Genomic DNA, 23,577 nt, shown 5'->3' with positions numbered 1-23,577 from the left:
ATGGCATTCTGTCATGGATTACTGGCACAAAAGGGCCAAGAGTTTTATATATAAGGACATGGATAAATGGCAATGGAATAGTTTTTATGTCCTCAATGGCACCCTCGTCCCTATATAGTACAGGTAAGTTGACAAGAGCCCTATGGGTGCCATTGGGGATACCATTGGGGACACACAAGTGTCTTTCCTTGCCCCAGCAGGCTCTGAGAAGTGGTCACTAGCAAGGTCCATCATGGCAGCAACCCAAATAACACTCAATTCCCTATATAGTGCACTACTTTGGACAAGGGCCCAGGGTCTATAGGGCTCTGGTCAAAAGTAGTGCACTATATAGGGAATAGGGTGCCATTCGGGACAAAGGCATATTTACAAAGCATGTTCCCTTCCTCTTGGAACCTACAAGGTCTCATTCATAAATAGGCATAAATATTCATGGGATGTCATCTTTTGATTTAACGTCTGGCCACCAAAAAACTAGAAAACCAAATCAAGACAAAAAACAGACTCTGCCTTGCAAGGCAGCTTTGACACCTCAGACTGGATGTCAGGTGTGTTTTGAAGGGGCCATGTTGATAATGAGGCCAAGGAAGGGGTCAACCCCAATTAAACAGTGCAGGATGGAGAGTTACTGTTTGTCACTACACTGTGGTTTGATAAGACCAAGGGGACAAACCTAGCCTCGGAAGCGCAGGATGGTCCTGCAAGACTAATGCACATCCATAGCAATTTTGTGCTTCTCAAGAGAGACACTCTGTAACGGTCCTGACCTGTTTTATGTTGTTTTTGTATGTGTTTAGGTCAGGGCATGTGTTTTGGGTGGGCAGTCTATGTTATCTGTTTCTATGTTGGTTGTGGTTGCCTGGTATGGCTCTTAATTAGAGGCAGGTGTTTTGCGTTCTCCTCTAATTAAGAGTCATATTTAGGTAGGGTGTTCTCACTGTTTGTTTGTGGGTGATTGTCTTCCGTATCTGTGTTATGTTTGCACCATACGGGACTGTTTGGATGTTCGTTTCGTTTTGATGTAGTCTGTTCCTGTCCGTGAGTTTTACGTTTAGTATGTAAGTTTATGTTCAGGTTTTGTCAACGTCGCTTTCTTGTTTTGTAAATTTGTAAGTGTTTTGTTTCGTGTTGCCATCGTGTTCAAATAAAAGATGGCTTATTTCCCGAATGCTGCATATTGGTCAGATGATCCTTCTCTCCTCTCCTCGTCCGAGGATGAGGAGAGCGACAGCCCTTACAGAATCACCCACCACGCTAAGACCAAGCGGCAAGGGAATGCTCAACAGAGCAACAAGGACTCCTGGACTTGGGAGGAGATCCTGGACGGCAAAGGACCCTGGACTCAGCCAGGGGAATATCGCCGTCCCAAGGCGGAGCTGGAGGCAGCGAAGGCAGAGAGGCGCTGGTATGAGGAGGCAGCGCGGCGACGCGGTTGGGAGCCCGAGAGTCAGACCCAAAAATTTCTTGGGGGGGGGCACACGAGGAGTGTGGCAAAGCCGGGTAGGATACCCGAGCCAACTCCCCGTGCTTACCGTGGAGGAAGAAGGCGTCGTACTGGTAAGACACCGTGTTATGCGGTAAAGCGCACGGTGTCCCCAGTACGCGTGCTTAGCCCAGTGCGGGCTATTCCACCTTGCCGCACTGGGAGGGCTAGGTTGGGCATCGAGCCGAGTGCCATGAAGCCGGCCCAACGTATCTGGTCTCCAGTACGTCTCCTCGGGCCGGCGTACATGGCACCAGCCTTACAGGTGGTGTCCCCGGTTCGCCTGCATAGCCCAGTGCGGGCTATTCCACCTCGCCGCACTGGCAGGGCTACGGGGACCATTCAACCTGGTAAGGTTGGGGAGGCTCGGTGCTCAAGAGCACGTGTCCTCCTTCACGGTCCGGTATACCCGGTGCCACCTCCATGTACCAGTCCTCCGGTGGCAGCCCCCCGTACCAGGCTGTCTCTCCGGGTTCTCTCTCCAGCTGTTTCCTCCTCTCCAGCGCAGCCAGTGCCTATACCACGCACCAGGCTGTCTCTCCTTCTCCTCCCTACAGAGCCGTCCTGCCATGACCAGCCAGAGCTGTCCTGCCATGACCAGCCAGAGCCGTCCTGCCATGACCAGCCAGAGCCGTCCTGCCATGACCAGCCAGAGCCGTCCTGCCATGACCAGCCAGAGCCGTCCTGCCATGACCAGCCAGAGCCGTCCTGCCATGACCAGCCAGAGCCGACCAGCCAGAGCCGTCCTGCCATGACCAGCCAGAGCCGTCCTGCCATGACCTGCCAGAGCCGTCCTGCTATGACCTGCCAGAGCCGTCCAGCCAGGACCTGCCAGAGCCGTCCAGCCAGGACCTGCCAGAGCCGTCCAGCCAGGACCTGCCAGAGCCGTCCAGCCAGGACCTGCCAGAGCCGTCCAGCCAGGACCTGCCAGAGCCGTCCAGCCAGGACCTGCCAGAGCCGTCCAGCCAGGACCTGCCAGAGCCGTCCAGCCAGGACCTGCCAGAGCCGTCCAGCCAGGACCTGCCAGAGCCGTCCAGCCAGGACCTGCCGGAGCCGTCCAGCCAGGACCTGCCGGAGTCCCTCAGCCAGGACCTGCCGGAGTCCCTCAGCCAGGACCTGCCGGAGTCCCTCAGCCAGGACCTGCCGGGGTTCCTCAGCCAGGACCTGCCGGGGTTCCTCAGCCAGGACCTGCCAGAGTCCCTCAGCCAGGACCTGCCAGAGTCCCTCAGCCAGGACCTGCCAGAGTCCCTCAGCCAGGACCTGCCAGAGTCCCTCAGCCAGGACCTGCCAGAGTTCCTCAGCCAGGACCTGCCAGAGTTCCTCAGCCAGGACCTGCCAGAGTCCCTCAGCCAGGACCTGCCAGAGTCCCTCAGCCAGGACCTGCCAGAGTCCCTCAGCCAGGATCTGCCAGAGTCTCTCAGCCGGGACCTGCCGCCCCTTATCCCGGTGCTGCCCCTTGTCCCGGTGCTGCCCCTTATCCCGGTGCTGCCCCTTGTCCCGGTGCTGCCCCTTGTCCCGGTGCTGCCCCTTGTCCCGGTGCTGCCCCTTATCCCGGTGCTGCCCCTTATCCCGGGGCTGCCCCTTGTCCCGGGGCTGCCCCTTGTCCCGGTGCTGCCCCTTATCCCGGTGCTGCCCCTTATCCCGGTGCTGCCCCTTATCCCGGTGTTGGCTGTTCATTTAGGGGATGTTAGTTTGAGGGTGGTCATTGGGAGGGGAAGACAGAAGCGGGGAGTGACTATGGTGGTGTGGGGACAGCGTCCAGAGCCTGAGCCACCACCGTGGTCAACTGCCCACCCAGACCCTCCCCTGGACTTTGTGCTGGTGCGCCCGGCGTTCGCACCTTGAGGGGGGGGTTCTGTAACGGTCCTGACCTGTTTTATGTTGTTTTTGTATGCGTTTAGGTCAGGGCATGTGTTTTGGGTGGGCAGTCTATGTTATCTGTTTCTATGTTGGTTGTGGTTGCCTGGTATGGCTCTTAATTAGAGGCAGGTGTTTTGCGTTCTCCTCTAATTAAGAGTCATATTTAGGTAGGGTGTTCTCACTGTTTGTTTGTGGGTGATTGTCTTCCGTATCTGTGTTATGTTTGCACCATACGGGACTGTTTGGATGTTCGTTTCGTTTTGATGTAGTCTGTTCCTGTCCGTGAGTTTTACGTTTAGTATGTAAGTTTATGTTCAGGTTTCGTCAACGTCGCTTTCTTGTTTTGTAAATTTGTAAGTGTTTTGTTTCGTGTTGCCATCGTGTTCAAATAAAAGATGGCTTATTTCCCGAATGCTGCATATTGGTCAGATGATCCTTCTCTCCTCTCCTCGTCCGAGGATGAGGAGAGCGACAGCCCTTACACACTCCTATTGCTACGATGTATGTACTGTTGAAGTCGGAAGTTTACATACACCTTAGCCAAATACATTTAAACTCAGTTTTTCACAATTCCTGACATTTAATCCTAGTAAATATTCCCTGTCTTAGGTCAGTTAGAATCACCACGTTATTTTAAGAATGAGAATAATAGGAGAGAGAATGATTTATTTCAGTTTTATTTCTTTCATCACATTCCCAGTGGGTCAGAAGTTTACATACACTCAATTTGTATTTGGTAGCATTGCCTTTAAATTGTTAACTTGGGTCAAACATTTTGGGAAGCCTTCCACAAGCTTCCCACAATAAGTTGGGTGAATTTTGTCCCATTCCTTCTGACAGAGCTGGTGCAACTGAGTCAGGTTTGTAGGCCTCCATGCTCGCACACACTTTTTCAGTTCTGCGCACAAATTTTCTATAGGTTTGAGGTCAGGGCTTGTGATGGCAACTCTAAAACCTTGACTTTGTTGTCCTTAAGCCATTTTGCACAACATTGGAAGTATGCTTGGGGTCATTGTTCATTTGGAAGACCCATTTGCGACCAAGCTTTAACTTCCTGACTGATGTCTTGAGATGTTGCTTCAATATATCCACATAATTTTCCTCCCTCATAATGCCATCTATTTTGTGAAGTGCACCAGTCCCTCCTGCAGCAAAGCACCCCCACAACATGATGCTGCCACCCCCTTGATTCACGGTTGGGAGGGTGTTCTTCGGCTTGCAAGCCTCCCCCTTTTTCCTCCAAACATAACGATGGTCATTATGGCCAAGCAGTTCTATTTTTGTTTCATCAGACCAGAGGATATTTCTCCAAAAAGTATGATCTTTGTCCCTATGTGCATTTGCAAACTGTAGTCTGGCTTTTTTATGGCGGTTTTGGAGCAGGGGCTTCTTCCCTGCTGAGCGGCCTTTCAGGTTATGTCGATATAGAACTCGTTTTCCTGTGGATATAGATACTTTTGCACCTGTTTCTTCAAGCATCTTCACAAGGTCCACAAATTAACTTTTAACAAGGCACACCTGTTAATTGAAATGCATTCTAGGTGACTACCTCATGAAGCTGGTTGAGAGAATGCCAAGAGTGTACAAAGCTGTCATCAAGGCAAAGGGGGGCTACTTTGAAGAATCTGAAATATAAAATATATTTGGATTTGTTCAACACTTTTTTGTTTACTACCTGACCTGAATGAAGGGTGACCACTGGGTACATGGGGTTGAAAACAGAGTCCTGTATCTCCTGGATGCAATTAAAAGTGTAACCTTCTAATTGGACGAAACACTGACGGTTATGCAGCCTCTCAACACATGAATAAAATATGGTGACATTTAATGAATCAATACACAATGGCAATGATTCCTGTGGGTTAACAGATCTGCTAACATTGACTTAATGAGGAATGATGTTCAGAAGTGACTGCAACTCAACACAAGTGCTTACTGACAATGCATTTATATATATAATAGTGTTGTTCACTCATTAATATAGCTACTTTTGTTAGTTGACAGCTCTATAAACCAGTAAATGGCCTGCTATAATAGGTGTTTTAGTTTCAGAAGGCATCAGGTTATGTCGTTATAGGACTCATTTTCCTGTGGATATAGATACTTTCGCACCTGTTTCCTCCAGCATCTTCACGAGGTCCTTTGCTGTTGTTCTGGGATTGATTTGCACTTTTCGCACCAAAGTACGTTAATCTCTAGGAGACAGAACGCGTCTCCTTCCTGAGCGGTATGATGGCTGCGTGGTCCCATGGTGTTTGTACTTGCATACTATTGTTTGTACAAATGAACGTGGTACCTTCAGGCGTTTGGAAATTGCCCCCAAGAATGAACCAGACTTCTGGAGGTCTACAATTTCTTTTCTAAGGTCTTGGCTGATTTCTTTTGATTTTCTCATTATGTCAAGCAAAGAGGCACTGAGTTTGAAGGTAGGCCTTGAAATACATCCACAGGTACACCTACAATTGACTCAAATTATGTCAATTAGCTTATCAGAAGCTTCTAAAGCCATGACATCATTTTCTGGAATTTTCCAAGCTGTTTAAAGGCACAGTCAACTTAGTGTATGTAAACTTCTGACCCACTGGAATTGTGATACAGTGAATTATCAGTGAAATAATCTGTCTGTAAACAATTGTTGGAAAAATTACTTGTGTCATGCACAAAGTAGATGTCCTAACCGACTTGCCAAAACTATAGTTTGTTAACAAGAAATTCGTGGAGTGGTTGAAAAATGTGTTTTAATGACTCCAACCTAAGTGTATGTTGATTCACAATAGTGTAATGTTAAAAGCCTCAGAAGTGAGCATCAGAGGGCTGTCTAGTGGGACTGGTTGACAGAACAGCTATTACATTTTGTATTCTCTCACCCCCCCAGTAATACTGTTCTTTGTCAGTTGGACTTGGTGCACTGCTCTGTGTTTGTTTAAAATTGGTCTCTGGAGGCTACAGGGAAATGTGCGGCATTTAGCATGTAGTCGCAAACAGCACACCAGCAGAGGGAGAACATTATCAGAACTGAAGTGAAATCAGACCTGCTTTCATATACTTTATGTGCAGAATCTATTATTTGAAGATAACGTCCTTGAACCATCCCTTATACAGTAGTATTGATAAATCAACAAACACATCATGTCACGCCCTGATCTTTTTCACCTCTTCCTGTGATTGTGTCCACCCCCTTCAGGTTCGCTTATTTCCCCCAGTGTATTTATCCCTGTGTTTCCTGTCTCTTTGTGCCAGTTCGTCTTGTATGTTTAGTCAAGTCAACCAGCGTGTTTTTCCCATACTCCTTTTGATATTCTCCTTTTTCTAGTCCTCTTGGTTTTGACCCTTGCCTGTTTCTGGACTATGTACCCGCCTGCCTGACCATTCTGCCTGCCTTGACCACGAGCCTGTCTGCCGCTCTGTACCTCCTGGACTCTGAACTGGTTTTGACCTTTTGCCTGTCCACGACCATTCTCTTGCCTACCCCTTTGGATTAATAAACATTGTAAGACTCCAACCATCTGCCTCCTGTGTCTGCATCTGGGTCTCGCCTTGTGCCTTGATATATCATCAATAGTTAAATCATAAATATTGGACATTTCTGCTGTAGCCTTGTATTGATGCCTTAATAAGGAATATTCATCAGGTCCTCCTGATTAAAGCAACAGGTTCTTTCAGCTACTTTTGTTCATACCACTACTAAGACCGCTGCACTTAGCTTTGCTCAACATGTGGTTCTGCTATCTTCATCTAGACAAAGAAGATACCAAGAAAGATAATATGCTGTTGGATTCAATGCTTTTTGAGTTGTTTACAAAAAAAAAAACACTTTGGAAGGGCCACCAAGGACATTAGCGGTGACAGATCAATATGTTTTCTGAGTAGGCCTACAGATAGAAGCTGACAAGGTAAAAATCTGTCGTTCTGCCTCTGAGCAAGGCAGTTAACCCACTGTTCCCCGGTAGGCCATCATTGTAAATAAGAATTTGTTCTTAACTGACTTGCCTAGTTAAATAAAAATATATTTTTTAAATAAATACAGGATGTTAATTTGATCACCCCGTTGCAGGAGAACTTTCCTGCGATGCAGGAAATGTAAAATGTGTGGTGTATTTGAGGTTTAAAAGGGTTTCTGAAGGTTGTAATTTCCATTTTGAAATGTCAGACTTAATTTTCCCTGACGAAAAAAGGAATCAACCCTTACAAAAACGTCCATTAATTACATTCCACATAATAATTAAAAATGTCCAATTGCTGCAGGATAATTTTCCTGCTGTAGCAAACTGGCTGAAATTAAGATCCTACTTCTATATAGGGACAATTACAACTACTTTGGTACTTTTAGAAGACCATAGTTGTCACGCCCTGACCGTAGAGATCCTTTATTCTCTGTGTTTGTTTTTGGCCGGGTATGATTCTCAATCAGGGACAGCTGTCTATCGTTGTCTCTGATTGGGAATCAGACTTAGGCAGCCTTTTTTCCTTTTCTCGTTTGTGGGTTGTTGTCTTTGTTAGTGGCATGTATAGCCTTACAGAGCTTCACATTCGTTTTGTTGTTTATTGTTTTTGTTGGCGACATTTAAAATAAAAGAATGTACGCTTACAACGCTGCACCTTGGTCTGGTCATTTCCTTGACGACGATCGTGACAATAGTGAACTATTATGGAACAGATTGTTAGATTGACTGTTGACAGTAGAACATTATTTTCAATCGTTGAGATAACTGTGCACAGATTTCCAACAGTATTCAGGTTCAAGGAAAAATATAGAAAATAATGTACCAGTCAACAATTTGGAGTGTAACAATCACAGGAGGTTGGGGAGAACGGGCTCGTGGCAATGACTGGAATTGATGGGATGATATCTAATACATCAAACAGTTTTACCCGTCGCAAGACCCACTGGTTGATGCTTATTTATTAAACCCTCTTAGGCCTCACACTCCCCTATCTGAGATATCTACTGCAGCCCTCATTCTCCACATACAACACCCGTTCTGCCAGTCACATTCTGTTAAAGGTCCCCAAAGCACACACATCCCTGGGTCGCTCCTCTTTTCAGTTCGCTGCAGCTAGCGACTGGAACGAGCTGCAGCAAACACTCAAACTGGATAGTTTTATCTCAATCTCTTCATTCAAAGACTCAATCATGGACACTCTTACTGACAGTTGTGGCTGCTTTGCGTGATGTGTTGTTGTCTCTCTACCGTCTTGCCCTTTGTGCTGTTGTCTGTGCCCAATAATGTTTGTACCATGTTATGTTGCTACCATGTTGTTGTCATGTTGTGTTGCTGCCTTTCTATGTTGTTATCTTAGGTCTCTCTTTATGTAGTGTTGTGTTGTCTATCTTGCCGTGATGTGTGTTTGTCCTATATTTTTATTTAATTTATTTTTAATCCCAGCCCCTGTCCCCGCAGGAGGCGTTTTGCCTTTTGGTAGGCCGTCATTGTAAATAATAATTTGTTCTTAACTGACTTGCCTAGTTAAAGGTTAATACATTTTTTTTAAAGTATGTGTTTGATGTCATTCCTTTTGTGTCGTTCCAGCCATTATTATGAGCCATTCTCCCCTCAGCAGCCTCCTGTGACAACAATATAACAGCATAACAATTTCTCCTGTAGGGTGTTTTTCCTCTTGTTATCTACCATTTTGTAAATCCAGGAAAAAATGATTTGTTGAAAACACTTCCAGTCAAGGATCAAATTAATTTTGCTGAAAAGCACCAGAGGACATCAGAAAGAGAGTCATTTTTCCACATGTATCAACTCTCAATGAAAACCACCTGACTGCCTTAAGCTTTCTACAAATGAAACTATTGCTCATTATGGCTCATTCAAACCTGCATTCCTTTGAAATGCATAGTCACTAACAACGGGCAAGTGGTGAAATGTCTTTGACACAAGTTGTATCATATAATTTGTGTAGATTTATTGTCTTGCCGTGCTACGCTGTGTCAACCCATAATGTCATTAACGGTATAGGCAGAGGAGGTCTACTAGTGCCCGAGCACCTGCCCCTTTGGCCAGTGGTATAAATGACAAATTAACAATTTTGTATACTATGTTTTTTTGTTGTTGTCATTGTTGTTCAGAACGCACAGCCCACAAATGTTGCACCTACCCCTGTCTGTGCACAGCACTGGGTATAGGGAGCAAAGCACCAACATCTTCTCTGCTGCTGATGGGGATTGGGATTTCTCAGTGTTGATATTGACCTACAAAGAAATTATTGTTTGAGTGGTATCCAAGATGTATCAGATCTGGGATTTAAATTAAATTCAACCCCTTTTCAAGATGATAGGGGGGAAAACCAGGTGACGTCAAACTCCATCATAGTCTATGAAATGACCTTGATTAATGTGTACCTGTCATTTACCTGTTATTTACGTCATCCAGTCCGCTGTGCTGTCAAATCTCACTAGCTTTGGTTTACACAATTGTGCGACTGTATACCAGAGAAACGGTTACACATGGGGACTAAAAAAGGCTTCTCTACAAATGTAGTACATTTTACATATCACTTTTGAAGCCCTGTAATGCTGTATGGCTATGCATCCTTGCCTTTCTTTGGTTTTTCAACTCCTTTCCTGCTGATCACCATCTTTTTTTGTGTTTTCCATGTACCCTTTCAGAGCTCTAGTGTTTGTCTGGCTGTTCACCCACATACAGTATTGATATTGAATCACTGGAGAATTCCACGTCTGATAGTAATCTTCACTTTGGCGATGATCCAGCAAAACCGCTTAGGCAGAATACTCTCCAGGACAGTGGTCCTGGAAGCCCACAGGAGGTGCTGGCTTTTGTTCTTGCGTAGCACTAATACATGATTTTTGGTTAGTTGAATCAGGTGTGTTAGTACAAAGTTTCCAGGACCAGAATTGAAGAACATATGTTCTTAGAGCTAACATTATACAGGTCTTTAACCTCTCTAAATACCTTACTTTCATACGCAAGTAATTAGCATATGCCTGTCAAATGAGAGGGGAAGCGAATAACTCAAGTTTATTCTCAGCAGCGTATTCAATATTGCGTCTCTGACATTCATTTCCCGTTTGAATGGTTTCCAAAAGAGGAAATAAAAATATATTTTCCTCTTGGATAAATTGCTCCCTCTTGGGATTTGGAAGGGGGGATGTTAATCAAAGTAAATATCAGGATCCTCTGTGCTGATGATAATGGTTTATAGTTCTGCCTCTCTTTCTCCCCCCGCCCTCTCTCTCACCTTCTCCTCTCTCTCTCTTGCTCTCTCTGTCTCTCGCTATCTCAGACTCCTTTCTCTCTATCCCTCTCTCTCTCTCTCTCTCTTTTCTCGCTCTCTCTCTTTTCTCTTACTGCCCCACAACTCACATAGCAGCTAGTGAGTAAGAGGACAACAGGGTGAGGCTGTAAACTGTAAAGAAATATCCAGGGCTAATCCGTATGGGATTGATGTGCTACACCTATAACTAGTCCTCCTGCCGGCCTAGAAATGATGGTCAACTTTTGCTGTCGCCTGAGCGGGGGATGGCCAGGGTTTGACAGGCTGTGGTCTGTGTTAATAGTAATGGTATTAACACAGACCACAGCCTGTCAAACCCTGGCCATCCCCCATCCTTCCCCCTCGGGGACCAGCCCAGGGAGACTCCTGGGACAATATGAAACATTTCCTCTTCTCCCAAAAATGTAATGATGTGGCTTTATTGAGAGAGGAGCAGAGAGAGGAGTCCTGTTGTCATTTCCTTTACAATTACAGACATGATGAAAAGAGGGCCAAGTGGCTATGATCAAACCCTATATCCCAACCCGATTACTCCATTCTGCCACCTCTGGTCTCTGGGCCCTCCCATCCGCTCAGGCCAGTCAAAACTCTTCTCTGTACTGGCACCCCAATGGTGGAACTAGCTTCCCCTTAAAATCAAGACAGCGGAGTCCCTGCCCATCTTTCAATAACGTCTGAAACCCTACCTCTTTGAAAAGTATCTTAAATAACTCTCATGGCACTCAGACTTAGAAAGTTGGCTGTCAGAAGTTTAACAATGAAAGTTTACTTTAATTAGTCTATCTGCATATTCAAGACATGGCATACAAGAGTGCGCTGAGATACCCAATGTGACCATACTTTTCTCATCAATCATTTTGAAAAAACGTTTACTTAACTGGAAATCAAATGATCCTCCATTGTTAACACAGTGGATGAATCAAATGCTTTATTATTAAAATATTGAACAACCTTGTGCTAAAGAGAGAAACAAAAAAGTGCAATTTGAAGCCTTATGGCATAAAGTGTTCCAATCACTGGAGCTAGCCACAAGATGAAAAATGGGAAGGGATATTATTGTGAGACGATGGGTATGAATACGGTGGGAGCATGTGGGTCTGAGCAAGTGTGATGGCATTAATGTTTGTTGAAATGTATGTATGTCTGAGTTGGTGTTTTTGTCTTTTTTTGTCTTTTGAGGTTGGGCATTAAGTCCCAGCCAACGTCATGTCTAGTTTAGATGTCTGTAGAATGTTAAGTTGTCTATTGTATACGTATATTTGTGTATTGTCTAAAAATCTAAATGTAATAATAATAATAACAATAAAAAAGTAAGTGGCTCTGGATAAGAGTGTCAACTAAATTACTAAAATGTGAATGTAAAATGTAGAGAAAAGAAAAAGGAGTTTCAAACGGCCTTCTGGTCTGGCCTTCGGGTCTGTCTGACTACCAGCTGCAGCCGGTCTCAGTTCATTTCCTGCACATTGTATTCGCCAAGAATCACTCCGTTCAAGTACTCTGTCGAGAACAAAGGGTAAATCTGCGCCTCAGCTTGAAAGCATTTCCCACAGCACTTACCTGTATTGGATACATGTGGTTGGACAGAGCTCGCAGGTCATCCCCAGGTCAGAGGCAAAAGCAAAGCACTGTGTTCTAACAAACAGAATACTGTTTGTACTACATGGATATGAATAGTCATTCAGCAGTAAGGTAATTTGGTAATTTGTCATATCCAGTTAAATTGAAAGAGGTTACTTTTTTAAAGTTATGCCAATTTTCTTGTCGATATCTGAGGTCATCCTCGGGTCATATTGTGTATAATACAGTGAGATTTCTTTTTTAAGCGTTCTGATGCACTGAATACTGTTTGCGCAGTTCCTACGGATACATGGGAATGACATTCATTGTAAAGTACGAGGAAAACGTTCTACTGCCTTCTGAAACTAAAACACCTATAATAGCAGGCCATTTACTGGTTTATAGAGCTGTCAACTAACAAAAGTAGCTATATTAATGAGTGAACAACACTATTATATATATAAATGCATTGTCAGTAAGCACTTGTGTTGAGTTGCAGTCACTTCTGAACATCATTCCTCATTAAGTCAATGTTAGCAGATCTGTTAACCCACAGGAATCATTGCCATTGTGTATTGATTCATTAAATGTCACCATATTTTATTCATGTGTTGAGAGGCTGCATAACTGTCAGTGTTTCGTCCAATTAGAAGGTTACACTTTTAATTGCATCCAGGAGATACAGGACTCTGTTTTCAACCCCATGTACCCAGTGGTCACCCTTCATTCAGGTCAGGTAGTAACCAAAAAAGTGTTGAACAAATCCAAATATATTTTATATTTCAGATTCTTCAAAGTAGCCCCCCTTTGCCTTGATGACAGCTTTGTACACTCTTGGCATTCTCTCAACCAGCTTCATGAGGTAGTCACCTAGAATGCATTTCAATTAACAGGTGTGCCTTGTTAAAAGTTAATTTGTGGACCTTGTGAAGATGCTTGAGGAAACAGGTGCAAAAGTATCTATATCCACAGGAAAACGAGTTCTATATCAACATAACCTGAAAGGCCTCTCAGCAGAGAAGAAGCCCCTGCTCCAAAACCGCCATAAAAAAAGCCAGACTACAGTTTGCAACTGCACATGGGGACAAAGATCGTACTTTTTGGAGAAAGTCCTCTGGTCTGATGAAACACAAATAGAACTGCTTGGCCATAATGACCATCGTTATGTCTGGAGGAAAAAGGGGGAGGCTTGCAAGCCGAAGAACACCATCCCAACCGTGATGCACGGGGGTGGCAGCATCATGTTGTGGTGGTGCTTTGCTGCAGGAGGGACTGGTGCACTTCACAAAATAGATGGCATCATGAGGCAGGGAAATGTATGTGGATATAGTGAAGCAACATCTCAAGACATCAGTCAGGAAGTTAAAGCTTGGTCGCAAATGGGTCTTCCAAATGGACAATGACCCCATGCATACTTCCAAAGTTGTGGCAAAATGGCTTAAGGACAAAGTCAAGGTATTAGAGTGGCCATCACAAAGCCCTGACCTTAATCCTATAGACAATGTGTGGGTAGAACTGAAAAAGCGTGTGTGAGCAAGGAGGCCTACAAAACTGACTCAGTTACACCAGCTCTGTCAGGAGGAATGGGCCAAAATTCACCCAACTTATTGTGGGAAGCTTGTGGAAGGCTACCCGAAACGTTTGACCCAAGTGAAACAATTTAAAGGCAATGCTACCAAATACAAATTGAGTGTATGTAAACTTCTGACCCACTGGGAATGTGATGAAAGAAATTTAAGCTGAAATAAATAATTCTCTCTCCTATTATTCTGACATTTCACATTCTTAAAATAAAGTGCTGATCCTAACTGACCTAAGACAGGGAATTTTTACTAGGATTAAATGTCAGGAATTGTGAAAAACTGAGTTAAAATGTAGTTGGCTAAGTTGTATGTAAACTTCCGACTTCAACTTTACATTCTAAAATCACCAGTGCATGTACCAATAGACAGCCCTCTTCTCAGCTTACACACACTCACACACGTACACACATGTACGCACGTATGCGTGAAAGCACGCACGTACATGTAACCGATGTGAAATGGCTAGCTAGTTAGCGGTGGTGCGCGCTAATAGCGTTTCAATCGGTGACGTCACTCGCTCTGAGACCTTGAAGTAGTTGTTCCCCTTGCTCTGCAAGGGCCGAGGCTTTTGTGGAGCGATGGGTAACGATGCTTCGAGGGTGACTGTTGTCTGTGTGCAGAGGGTCCCTGGTTCGGGGCGAGGAGAAGGACAGAAGCTATACTGTTACATACACATGTCATGGCTGTTGAAAGAGGAGGACCAAGGTGCAGCGTGGTGAGCGTACACTTTCGTTATTGAATAAAAATGAGGCCGGAAAAAACAACAAACACTACAAAAACAAACCGTGAGGCTACAGGCTATGTGCCCTAAACAAAAGTCAACTTCCCACAAAGACAGGTGGAAAAAAGAGCTACCTAAGTATGGTTCCCAATCAGAGACAACGATAGACAGCTGTTCCTGATTGAGAACCATACCCGGCCAAAATATAGAAATAGAAAATCATAGAAACACAAAACATAGAATGCCCACCCCAACTCACGCCCTGACCAAACCAAAATAGAGACATAAAAAGGATCTCTAAGGTCAGGGCGTGACAGTACCCCCACCCAAAGGTGCGGACTCCGGCCACAAAACCTAAACCTATAGGGGAGGGTCTGGGTGGGCATCTATCCACGGCGGCGGCTCAGGTGCGGGACGTAGACCCCGCTCCACCGCTGGCTCACCCCATTTTGGTGGCACCTCTGGTGCGGGGACCCTCGCCGCCGACCCTGGACTGGGGACCCTCGTAATGGGCCCCGGACTGGGCACCCTCGCTACGGGCCCCGGACTGGGCACCCTCGCTGCGGGCCCCGGATAGGGCACCCTCGCTGAGGGCTCTGGACTGGAGGCCGTCGCTGGAGGCTCCGGACTGGAGAACGTCGCTGGAGGCTCCGGACTGGAGGCCGTCATTGGAGGCTCCGTACTGGAGGCCGTCGCTGGAGGCTCCGGACTGGAGTCCGTCTCTAGAGGCTCCGGGCTGGAGAATGTCTCTGGATGCGGACTGGAGACCGTCTCTGGAGTGGAGAGACAGGCCGAACAAAAACAAACACTACAAAAACAAACCGTGAAGCTACAGGCTATGTGCCCTAAACAAAAGTCAACTTCCCACAAAGACAGGTGGAAAAAAGAGCTACCTAAGTATGGTTCCCAATCAGAGACAACGATAGACAGCTGTCCCTGATTGAGAACCATACCCGGCCAAAATATAGAAATAGAAAATCATAGAAACACAAAACATAGAATGCCCACCCCAACTCACGCCCTGACCAAACCAAAATAGAGAAATAAAAATGATCTCTAAGGTCAGGGCGTGACAACACACACATCGAACCATGTCATCATGTTCAGAAAGAGTACATTATTTCTCTCTTCCATTTGTATGGAATATTTCATATTTGTAGTGACTTATTGAGAGTAAATATCAGGGACTTATTGGGAGTAAATGTCAGGGACTTATTGAGAGTAAATGTCAGGAACTTATTGAGAGTAAATGTCAGGGACTTATTGAGAGTAAATGTCAGGGACTTATTGAGAGTAAATGTCAGGGACTTATTAAGAGTAAATGTCAGGGACTTATTAAGAGTAAATGTCAGGGACTTATTAAGAGTAAATGTCAGGGACTTATTGAGAGTAAATGTCAGGGACTTATTGAGAGTAAATGTCAGGGACTTATTGAGAGTAAATGTCAGGGACTTATTAAGAGTAAATGTCAGGGACTTATTAAGAGTAAATGTCAGGGACTTATTGAGAGTAAATGTCAGGGACTTATTGAGAGTAAATGTCAGGGATCTTGGGACCACAAGGTATTGATGGGCTCAGTGTGAATTCATCTCTACAGTGCCTTCAGAAAGTATTCATACCTTTGACTTATTCTACATTTTGTTGTGTTACAGCCTGAATTCAAAATGGATTAAAACCTCAAAGTGTAAGATAATATACGGAATTGGTTTAAGATGGTCATACCATGGATCTTTTAGCTATTTGATTTGGAATTTTAGGACCCCTTTAGGTATCCCCCAAAAATATACAAATATATTTTGATAAAATATTGAATTTGGCCTTTACTACTATAGCCTATTGAAACACATTGAATAACACATTCATAAAAAATAAATCATCAGGAATAACGTTTTGAAGTGTCTGTCCGAAAATCTAGGAGATGTAAGAAAGCTAAGGAAATATTTGTGTTTTTTTGGACACATATTTAACCCCTTACCTTATTTTTGTTGGCACAAAACTCCCGTTCCTCCAAACTTCCATTAATTTGAATGGGTTACCTTCAGACGAGTCCCGTGACACTTCTGTAGATCGTAGAGAAAAATGGGGAACAACATGGTGTTTGTGAGAGTCTCCCCTTTCCACATATTAGTTTGTAGCCCAAACGGTTCAGACACTAGAGACAGAAGTTGGCACATCAGCGTTATCGATTTTCGGGATGTCTCTAGCTGAAACTGATTTTGATGGGGATTTTTTCATTATTTTACTCAGATTAACACAAGGGTTGACCAACTTGTTTTCAGGTTGTTTATGCTTCTTTATTTTTACCCATCTACCAACAGGTGCCCTTCTTTGCGAGGCATTGGAAAACCTCCCTGGTCTTTGTGGTTGAATCTGTGTTTTTGAAATTCACTGCTCGACTGAGGGACCTTAGATAATTGTATGTGTGGGGTACAGAGATGAGGTAGTCATAAAAAAATCATGTTAAGCACTATTATCGCACACAGAGTCAATGCAACTTATTATGTGACTTGTTAAGCACATTTTTACTCCTGAACGTATTTAGGCTTGCTATAACAAAGGGAATAATTATTGTCTCAAGACATTTGAGCTTTTCATTTTTAATTCATTTGTAAAAATGTCTAAAACATAATTCCACTTTCACATTATGGGGTATTGTGTTTAGGCCAGTGACCAAAAATCTAAGTTTAATTCATTTTAAATTCAGGCTATAACACAACAAGATGTGGAAAAAGTAAAGGGGTGTGAATACTTTCTGAAGGCTCTGTATGTATAATGACTGGGCTGCCTCCCACCCTCCCACACAATATATCCATCCTCATGTATCACTGGAGATCTATTCATACTTAGAGAGACCCTGCAGGACCTCACCACAATCAGCCTTCACACAGCCGACTGTCAGGCTGTCCTACTATAGACTCTATAGATAGTGTTGGAAGAAAAATATACTATTTTTCCTATAAAATCTTATTTGAAAGGTTCAGTTGGCCGTGAAATTCATTCATTGCTGTATGTTTGGCAGATGGCATAATACTTCCTATTCATTCTGAATAGAAAGCTGTTTTTGATGGACATTGACATTAAAAGCTTATGGTCCGTCAAAATAATGTTATATATTCGTTTTTCGACAGGTAGCTTAGAATCACTGAATAAATATTTGTTTTGTCATTTCACAACCCGTTTGTATCAGTCAGGGCGGTTTGTGGGAGAGATGCATAAAGCCTCCATGTTGGTACACACCACCCACCCAGCACATCACAGCAAAGTTTCACTGTGTTACATAAGGAGAGTTATGCCTGACTAACTGACTGACTGAGCAAAACACTTAATTTACAATTCAGGACATGCAGAGGGGTAATTCAAATTGAAAAAGGCACCGTGGCAACAATGTTATAAGACTGTCATCAGGTCCTAATATATCATTAGAAATCATAGCAAAGGAAAATGGATGACAGGGTAGAGGAAATAAGTTAGTGCATCGAGAACGGTTGTGTTTACATTGATGAGGTACGACAGGAAACTGAAGGGAGGCACAGTAGTTTAAGAACAAACTAAACTGAGGAGGAAAACAAGCAGACTAAATCTTTAACAGTGTTCATGGGGGGTACTAAAAAATAGGTGGACAGTTTGGAGCAACCATCAAGTGTACTGTATGTTTTCTTGAATAAACATTGAAAAATTAAACAACCTGAAAACAAATTGGTACTGTGGTACTGAATAATTCAACCACTCAGTCAGGGTTTTCATACTTCTTGCGAAGTGAGTTTGTGTTTATAGAGGACCTCCCGCCCCCACCTACCGTCAACCAATCATGCAAATGCAAGGCTTTAAGGAGCCCTCTGCATTGTTGGAAAATTTGAGAGGTGCACAGCGATGCGGTAAGGAGCTTGATTTGGCCTCTGCATGCCTCTGGAGGCTCCGCAATTGCGTCACACTCTCCATACGAAGCCTCCGACCACATTTCCAGATCAAGCATGAATTGGCTTTTAGGATGATAAGATGAAGCACATTGCACTGACACTCAATACTCCAAAGGTTGTTATTGGTATTGTACAAAAGCGCTCAGTGGTGCAGCATACTGCTGAGAAGGAACTTGTTGACTCTCTCAATGGCACAAACTTGTCACTAATTATCAGGACTGCCCAGATAGTCTCATTCACACCTTTTGTATTTAAATCCTGGCAAGCAATTCCTACATTTCCAGTTGTGTGCGTTCAAGTTAAGAGTAAGTTTGTTTCCTATTTTCCATGTTTATTGTATGTTATGGACCTTTTATGTTATGGACCTGACATGATGCCTCTCCTTTGTTGCAGAATCACACACCTTTACCATATCCAACCACCGGTCCTCTCTGTCGTCTGCTTGCTCTCTGACATGAGCAGAGTACACCTGGTGACATCTATCCAACCAGTTAAATATCTTGGGTTCCTTTTTCATGGTCCTTCGACCGGATTATGTTTAGTAGGGGTACCGTGGCAAATTTCCATCCACCACGGCAGAGACAGTTGCCTCCTCACCTGAAGGACTGTGTGGTTGGTCACTGTAGGGAGTGGGAATGCAAATGATGATACAAATCCTCTACCCACAATCCTTTGCAATCACACTGAAACCATACAGTCTGGGGTACAATACAGGGTTGTTTATTTCTTCTGTCTTAAATGGAAAGCATTCATTAAAACATGAGTGGAGTTCACATACATTTTCACAGTAAGTAGACAAAAGGAAGTGTGACTTCACTCCCTTGTTCCTTTGTTCTCTGATGGCTTTTGGGGGGGACTTCTTTTCCTGTGCACTTAGAATTCCATTTCCTTTGGTTCCCCGACCCCGGACCCTTCCCTCTGTGTCCCTTGGATTGCTCCTGTCTGAGATGTGCTGTGGACAAGGTCCTTTCCTGTCTGAGATGTGCTGTGGACAAGGTCCTCACCTGTCTGAGATGTGCTGTGGACAAGGTCCTCTCCTGTCTGAGATGTGCTGTGGACAAGGTCCTCTCCTGTCTGAGTTGTGCTGTGGACAAGGTCCTCTCCTGTCTGAGTTGTGCTGTGGACAAGGTCCTCTCCTGTCTGAGATGTGCTGTGGACAAGGTCCTCTCCTGTCTGAGTTGTAGAAATGCACTCCACCTCAGCCTCTCTTCCTGCCATTCTCTGGCACTTCCCCAGGAAGCATCTGCTTTTCTCTGACAAAGAAACACTGCCGCAGAACCTAAATAATAGTAATTTACTTAGTAGACAATGAATACTCTGTATATCCCAAATGGGGTCCCCACTGAATGCCTCACTAAGTCAAGTTGCTATACAATGACACAATGACTTTCTGAGTTTCGTGTTTTAGGGTTGATAAAAATCAAAGCACACATTAGCGAGGGTCTATTCCCTGAGGGAATTAATCATAAGTCTGCTTTTTATCATCACATCCTGATACCAGGACAGTATCAGCAGGCTGGCATATCCTCTCACAAGTTTCAAGTTGGATCTCAGCACCTATTTGTGACACTGGTTCTTTTCTTTATTTTGCAAGCCTTTTCTGTGAAGGAAACTTCCTGCATCTCCCACAACAAAAAGTGAAGCTCGCCTGGTGATCTCATGGGGAAATATTATCAAAGCGCTAAATCATTTAAATTACTGGAGTTATTATGCTGATATGACTAGAGTACATTAGTGTATTTTTCTCACAACTCATCTGCCAGTCCTTGAATCTTAGGCTGCTGTATACTTTTATGACAACGATAATGTGTTTAAAAGTTGCTCATGTTTGGATGTGCCACCACCCCCTCTGCAGAGGAAGTGGATGGCTGTATCAAGTCTAAGCACGCTTCCTGTGCTTGTTGTCTTGGGAGGACCTCTCAGGGTAAGCTAAGAAAGTAGCAGGAAAATTTGCATCGTCAGCCAGTCCATTACAGGGGAGGCTAGCAGGAGGACCATCATCAGTCTGACTGAGCACCACTGTCATCAGATCGATTGGTGCAAGCGGGGAGAATGGAGTACTACTGGATATGCCTGTGGAGCGTCTTGGGGGTGGGTCTGTGTGTTCCTGATGATGAACACTATACTCTTCATATGAATCCTCTCAACTTCGACAAAGCTTTAGAAGCCTGTCTGCCTGCCAGTTTCCTAACTAAAGTAACCAGTATGGAGGAAGCCACGAAGATTTTGAAAGTCATCGCGAACATGCCATCCACAGAAGGTACATTTGAGTTCTGGGTGGGTTTGAGGAAAGAAAAGTTGGATTGTGTGAAAAATGACACACCTCTGAAAGGTTTTAAATGGACAGTGGATAGCAGCAGTGACACAAAACTGGATCAGTGGAAGTCTTTGCCCATACCAACCTGCACGGTTATACACTGTGTATTTCTCTCAGGTGAGTTTAATGGAACTGAGATAGTGAACTGGGGGTTTGTTCCCAGTACCTGTAAGACAAATCGTCCATTCATTTGTAAACAACGTGATGAAAATATGCCTTTCATGGACCAGTGTCTTACCCCACACATACTGGAGGCCCGACCACTCAGGCCAGACCCAAATAATCCTCATAAACTGGATCTAGAATGTTTGTCTGGGCAATTGTTTAAACTGACTTGCTCTGCAACAACTCTGAAATGGAAACGTGATGATGGATCGGCTATAGATGGCATTTGTGCTTCGTGCAAAGCAGGTTATGTGAGAGATGGGTCTGGAAACTGTGTGGACAATGATGAATGCAGAGATCAGCCCTGCAAAGGCCAGTGTGTCAACACTGAGGGTTCTTACCTCTGTAAATGCCGTGATAAAAATGGAAATCTTCAAGACGAGGGCTCAGTGTCATGCAATGAACTACCAGTAGCTACCTTTACTCCTGAAGGAAGTGACACCTATTTGGTCCAAGACCACACTCCCACTCCCAAGCCAACAATTCAGGAGGGGTCTATTATCATCTTTCTGCCAGACCAACCTACTCCCACTTCCCCTACAGATGACATTGAGATAGTGGACAAGAGTGGAGAACAAGCCAAAATCTTCATAACTGTGCTGATAGCAGTGATGACCTTGGTCGTTCTGGTGGTCGTGGTGTTGGCTACTGTGAAGTGCTGTCTCAGGAGGCGATCGCAGAAACTGGCCATGAACACTGCAGAGAAAATGGCAGTAAAGAGGGCAGAGGCCTCGAAGGAAAAATACTCCCTGGAAAACACAAATGAGAAGGAGGCAACTTAAGCAGAAGTGTGAACGGAGGTCACAGCAGACTCAGACAACCTGAAGATTTAAACTGACAATATATAAGACTTATTTCAGTTCATACTCATCACTACCTTACAGTTAGTTGTCAATAAGCACTTGAATAAAATTTCTTAATAGAAAGGATTGACCACTACTTAGACAATACAATGTTAATTTTCACTGCAGTAGTGAAAATGAAAGCTTTGGATATTATTTTATTTTGAGGATGTGTATGTGGGCTCACATTTCTTCATAGTATTTGCTAGGCCTTTATGTTTATTTAGTTGTTGTTTAGTTGTATATACTGTATGTGGTTTGTGTGTATATATAAGGCATCATGTAACATATGAAGATGAATTTGATGCTTCAGTATTTTGGAAGTTTCTAGTCCTGATATAAAGGATCACAGTCTCTGCCCATGGCTTAAAATGTTGAGCCCATATTAACCTAGCTAGTTCTTTCTCAGTTCAAAAGAAAGACCCTATCTTGTCAATAGATCAACTGATTTTAAAAGCAATGATTTTATTATAATCGAAAATAAAGGTTGAATGAATTATGAGCAAACAGACACTATGGGTAGGTTTATCTTCTAGCCTACAGAAGCCCGAGTAAATATGCACCAAAGAGAGGACTGCTGATAAGAGATGACTTGGCTGCTCTATCCGGACCAGGATGTGGTCGTTTTGCCAATGGTAAACAAGTTTTCCTGTTGCTGTCTGCCTGAGAGATGTAAAAGCAAAAATCACTGCTGCTGTTTTAACTTGAACTTACACAATGAATAATGAATCATAGAGACTGAGCATAAATCTGAACTTAAACTCTGCATCAATCTCCTTTTACTCTTCAAGAAATCTGGAATAAATTAATCATAGGCAGCAGGGTTCAACACTTTTTTTGTATGTGCTCACACCAGAGGTGGGACCAAGTCACTATTATTCAAGTCACAAGCAAGTCTCAAGTCACAATGTCCGAGTTTCAAATAGAATGGGTCAAGTCTTGAATCAAGTCCAAGTCATACATTTTAAGAGCAAGTCACAAGTTCAAGTCAAGTGAAAAAAATCGATACATGCAACTACAAATCGAGACCGTGGGACTATACGTTCTATCTGATATTTTTGTCAAAAATGAGTTAGTCAGATATAATACATCTTTAAATGGTTCTTCATATGTCTGTGAAATTAGAAGTACATTTTAAGTGAAAGAAATGAAAAACTAGATAGTTCTATCGGCATTAACCCATTAGAACTTGGCACTATAAAGTTATATCTGCAATACAATCACAAGCCTGAACAAATCTAGACGAACCAATCACAAGACGTCTTTGCCATCTCACTCTAAGTATGGTCTAGGCCAGTGGTTCCCAACCTTTTTCACTTACTGTACCGCCAACTAAATTTTGCTCTGCCGGAGTACCCCAGAAGTACCCCCTCATGTGTCTTTTACCAGTTGGCCTACTGTAGGGGTACTTGAGTCTTCTCAAGTACCCCCTGTGGATAGACAAAGTACATACAGAGGTCCTAGTACCCCTGGTTCGGAACCACTGGTCTAGGCTAATCTAGCCAGCAATAATGGCACACAAGGAACAAAAAAACACTGTCATAAATCATAAAGTAATGATGTTGTCACCATCATCAACTAAGTAAAATACATATGCCTAAAGCCAACAAATAAAAACAGTTGAAAGTATCCTGATAAATGCCAGTTCGTTCAATCACATTAATCTCTCTTCTCCGCCTATCTGCCTGCCTTTCTATCTGTCTTGACTTGAGCTATTGCTAGTGAAGTTCAACATCTTACTAAATCTTCACAGGGTCCGCCCCAAAGCTGTCCCTAACGAACTTGTCACATTGTATCAACTAGCCCAGTGATTGCTTACCAGGGATATAGGAGAGACTAAACCCTCTTGCTTCGCCTCTTCCTCTCTGCTGAAACTATATCACTGGAGAA

General features: G+C 43.8%; 1 protein-coding gene across 1 annotated transcript; it reads left to right on the top strand.

The window, feature by feature from the left end:
* The first annotated feature begins 20,291 nt into the window (after positions 1-20,291).
* On the top strand, positions 20,292-22,194 carry LOC139563563 (complement component C1q receptor-like). Its single transcript, XM_071382337.1, has one exon. The coding sequence runs from the start codon at positions 20,416-20,418 to the stop codon at positions 21,625-21,627; it is 1,212 nt and encodes a 403-aa protein (XP_071238438.1). The 5' UTR covers positions 20,292-20,415; the 3' UTR covers positions 21,628-22,194.
* The last annotated feature ends 1,383 nt before the right edge of the window (positions 22,195-23,577 follow it).

Source organism: Salvelinus alpinus, chromosome 34 (assembly GCF_045679555.1).
Source record: "Salvelinus alpinus chromosome 34, SLU_Salpinus.1, whole genome shotgun sequence".
NCBI classification, from domain to species: Eukaryota; Metazoa; Chordata; class Actinopteri; order Salmoniformes; family Salmonidae; genus Salvelinus; species Salvelinus alpinus.
The sequence above is the reverse complement of the archived record's forward strand: the minus strand, read 5'-3'. Positions and strand labels throughout refer to the sequence as shown.

Bases quoted from the DNA above. Each gene is read 5' to 3' on its own strand.
- LOC139563563 (XM_071382337.1), top strand. From the start codon at position 20,416: ATGGAGTACTACTGGATATGCCTGTGGAGCGTCTTGGGGGTGGGTCTG.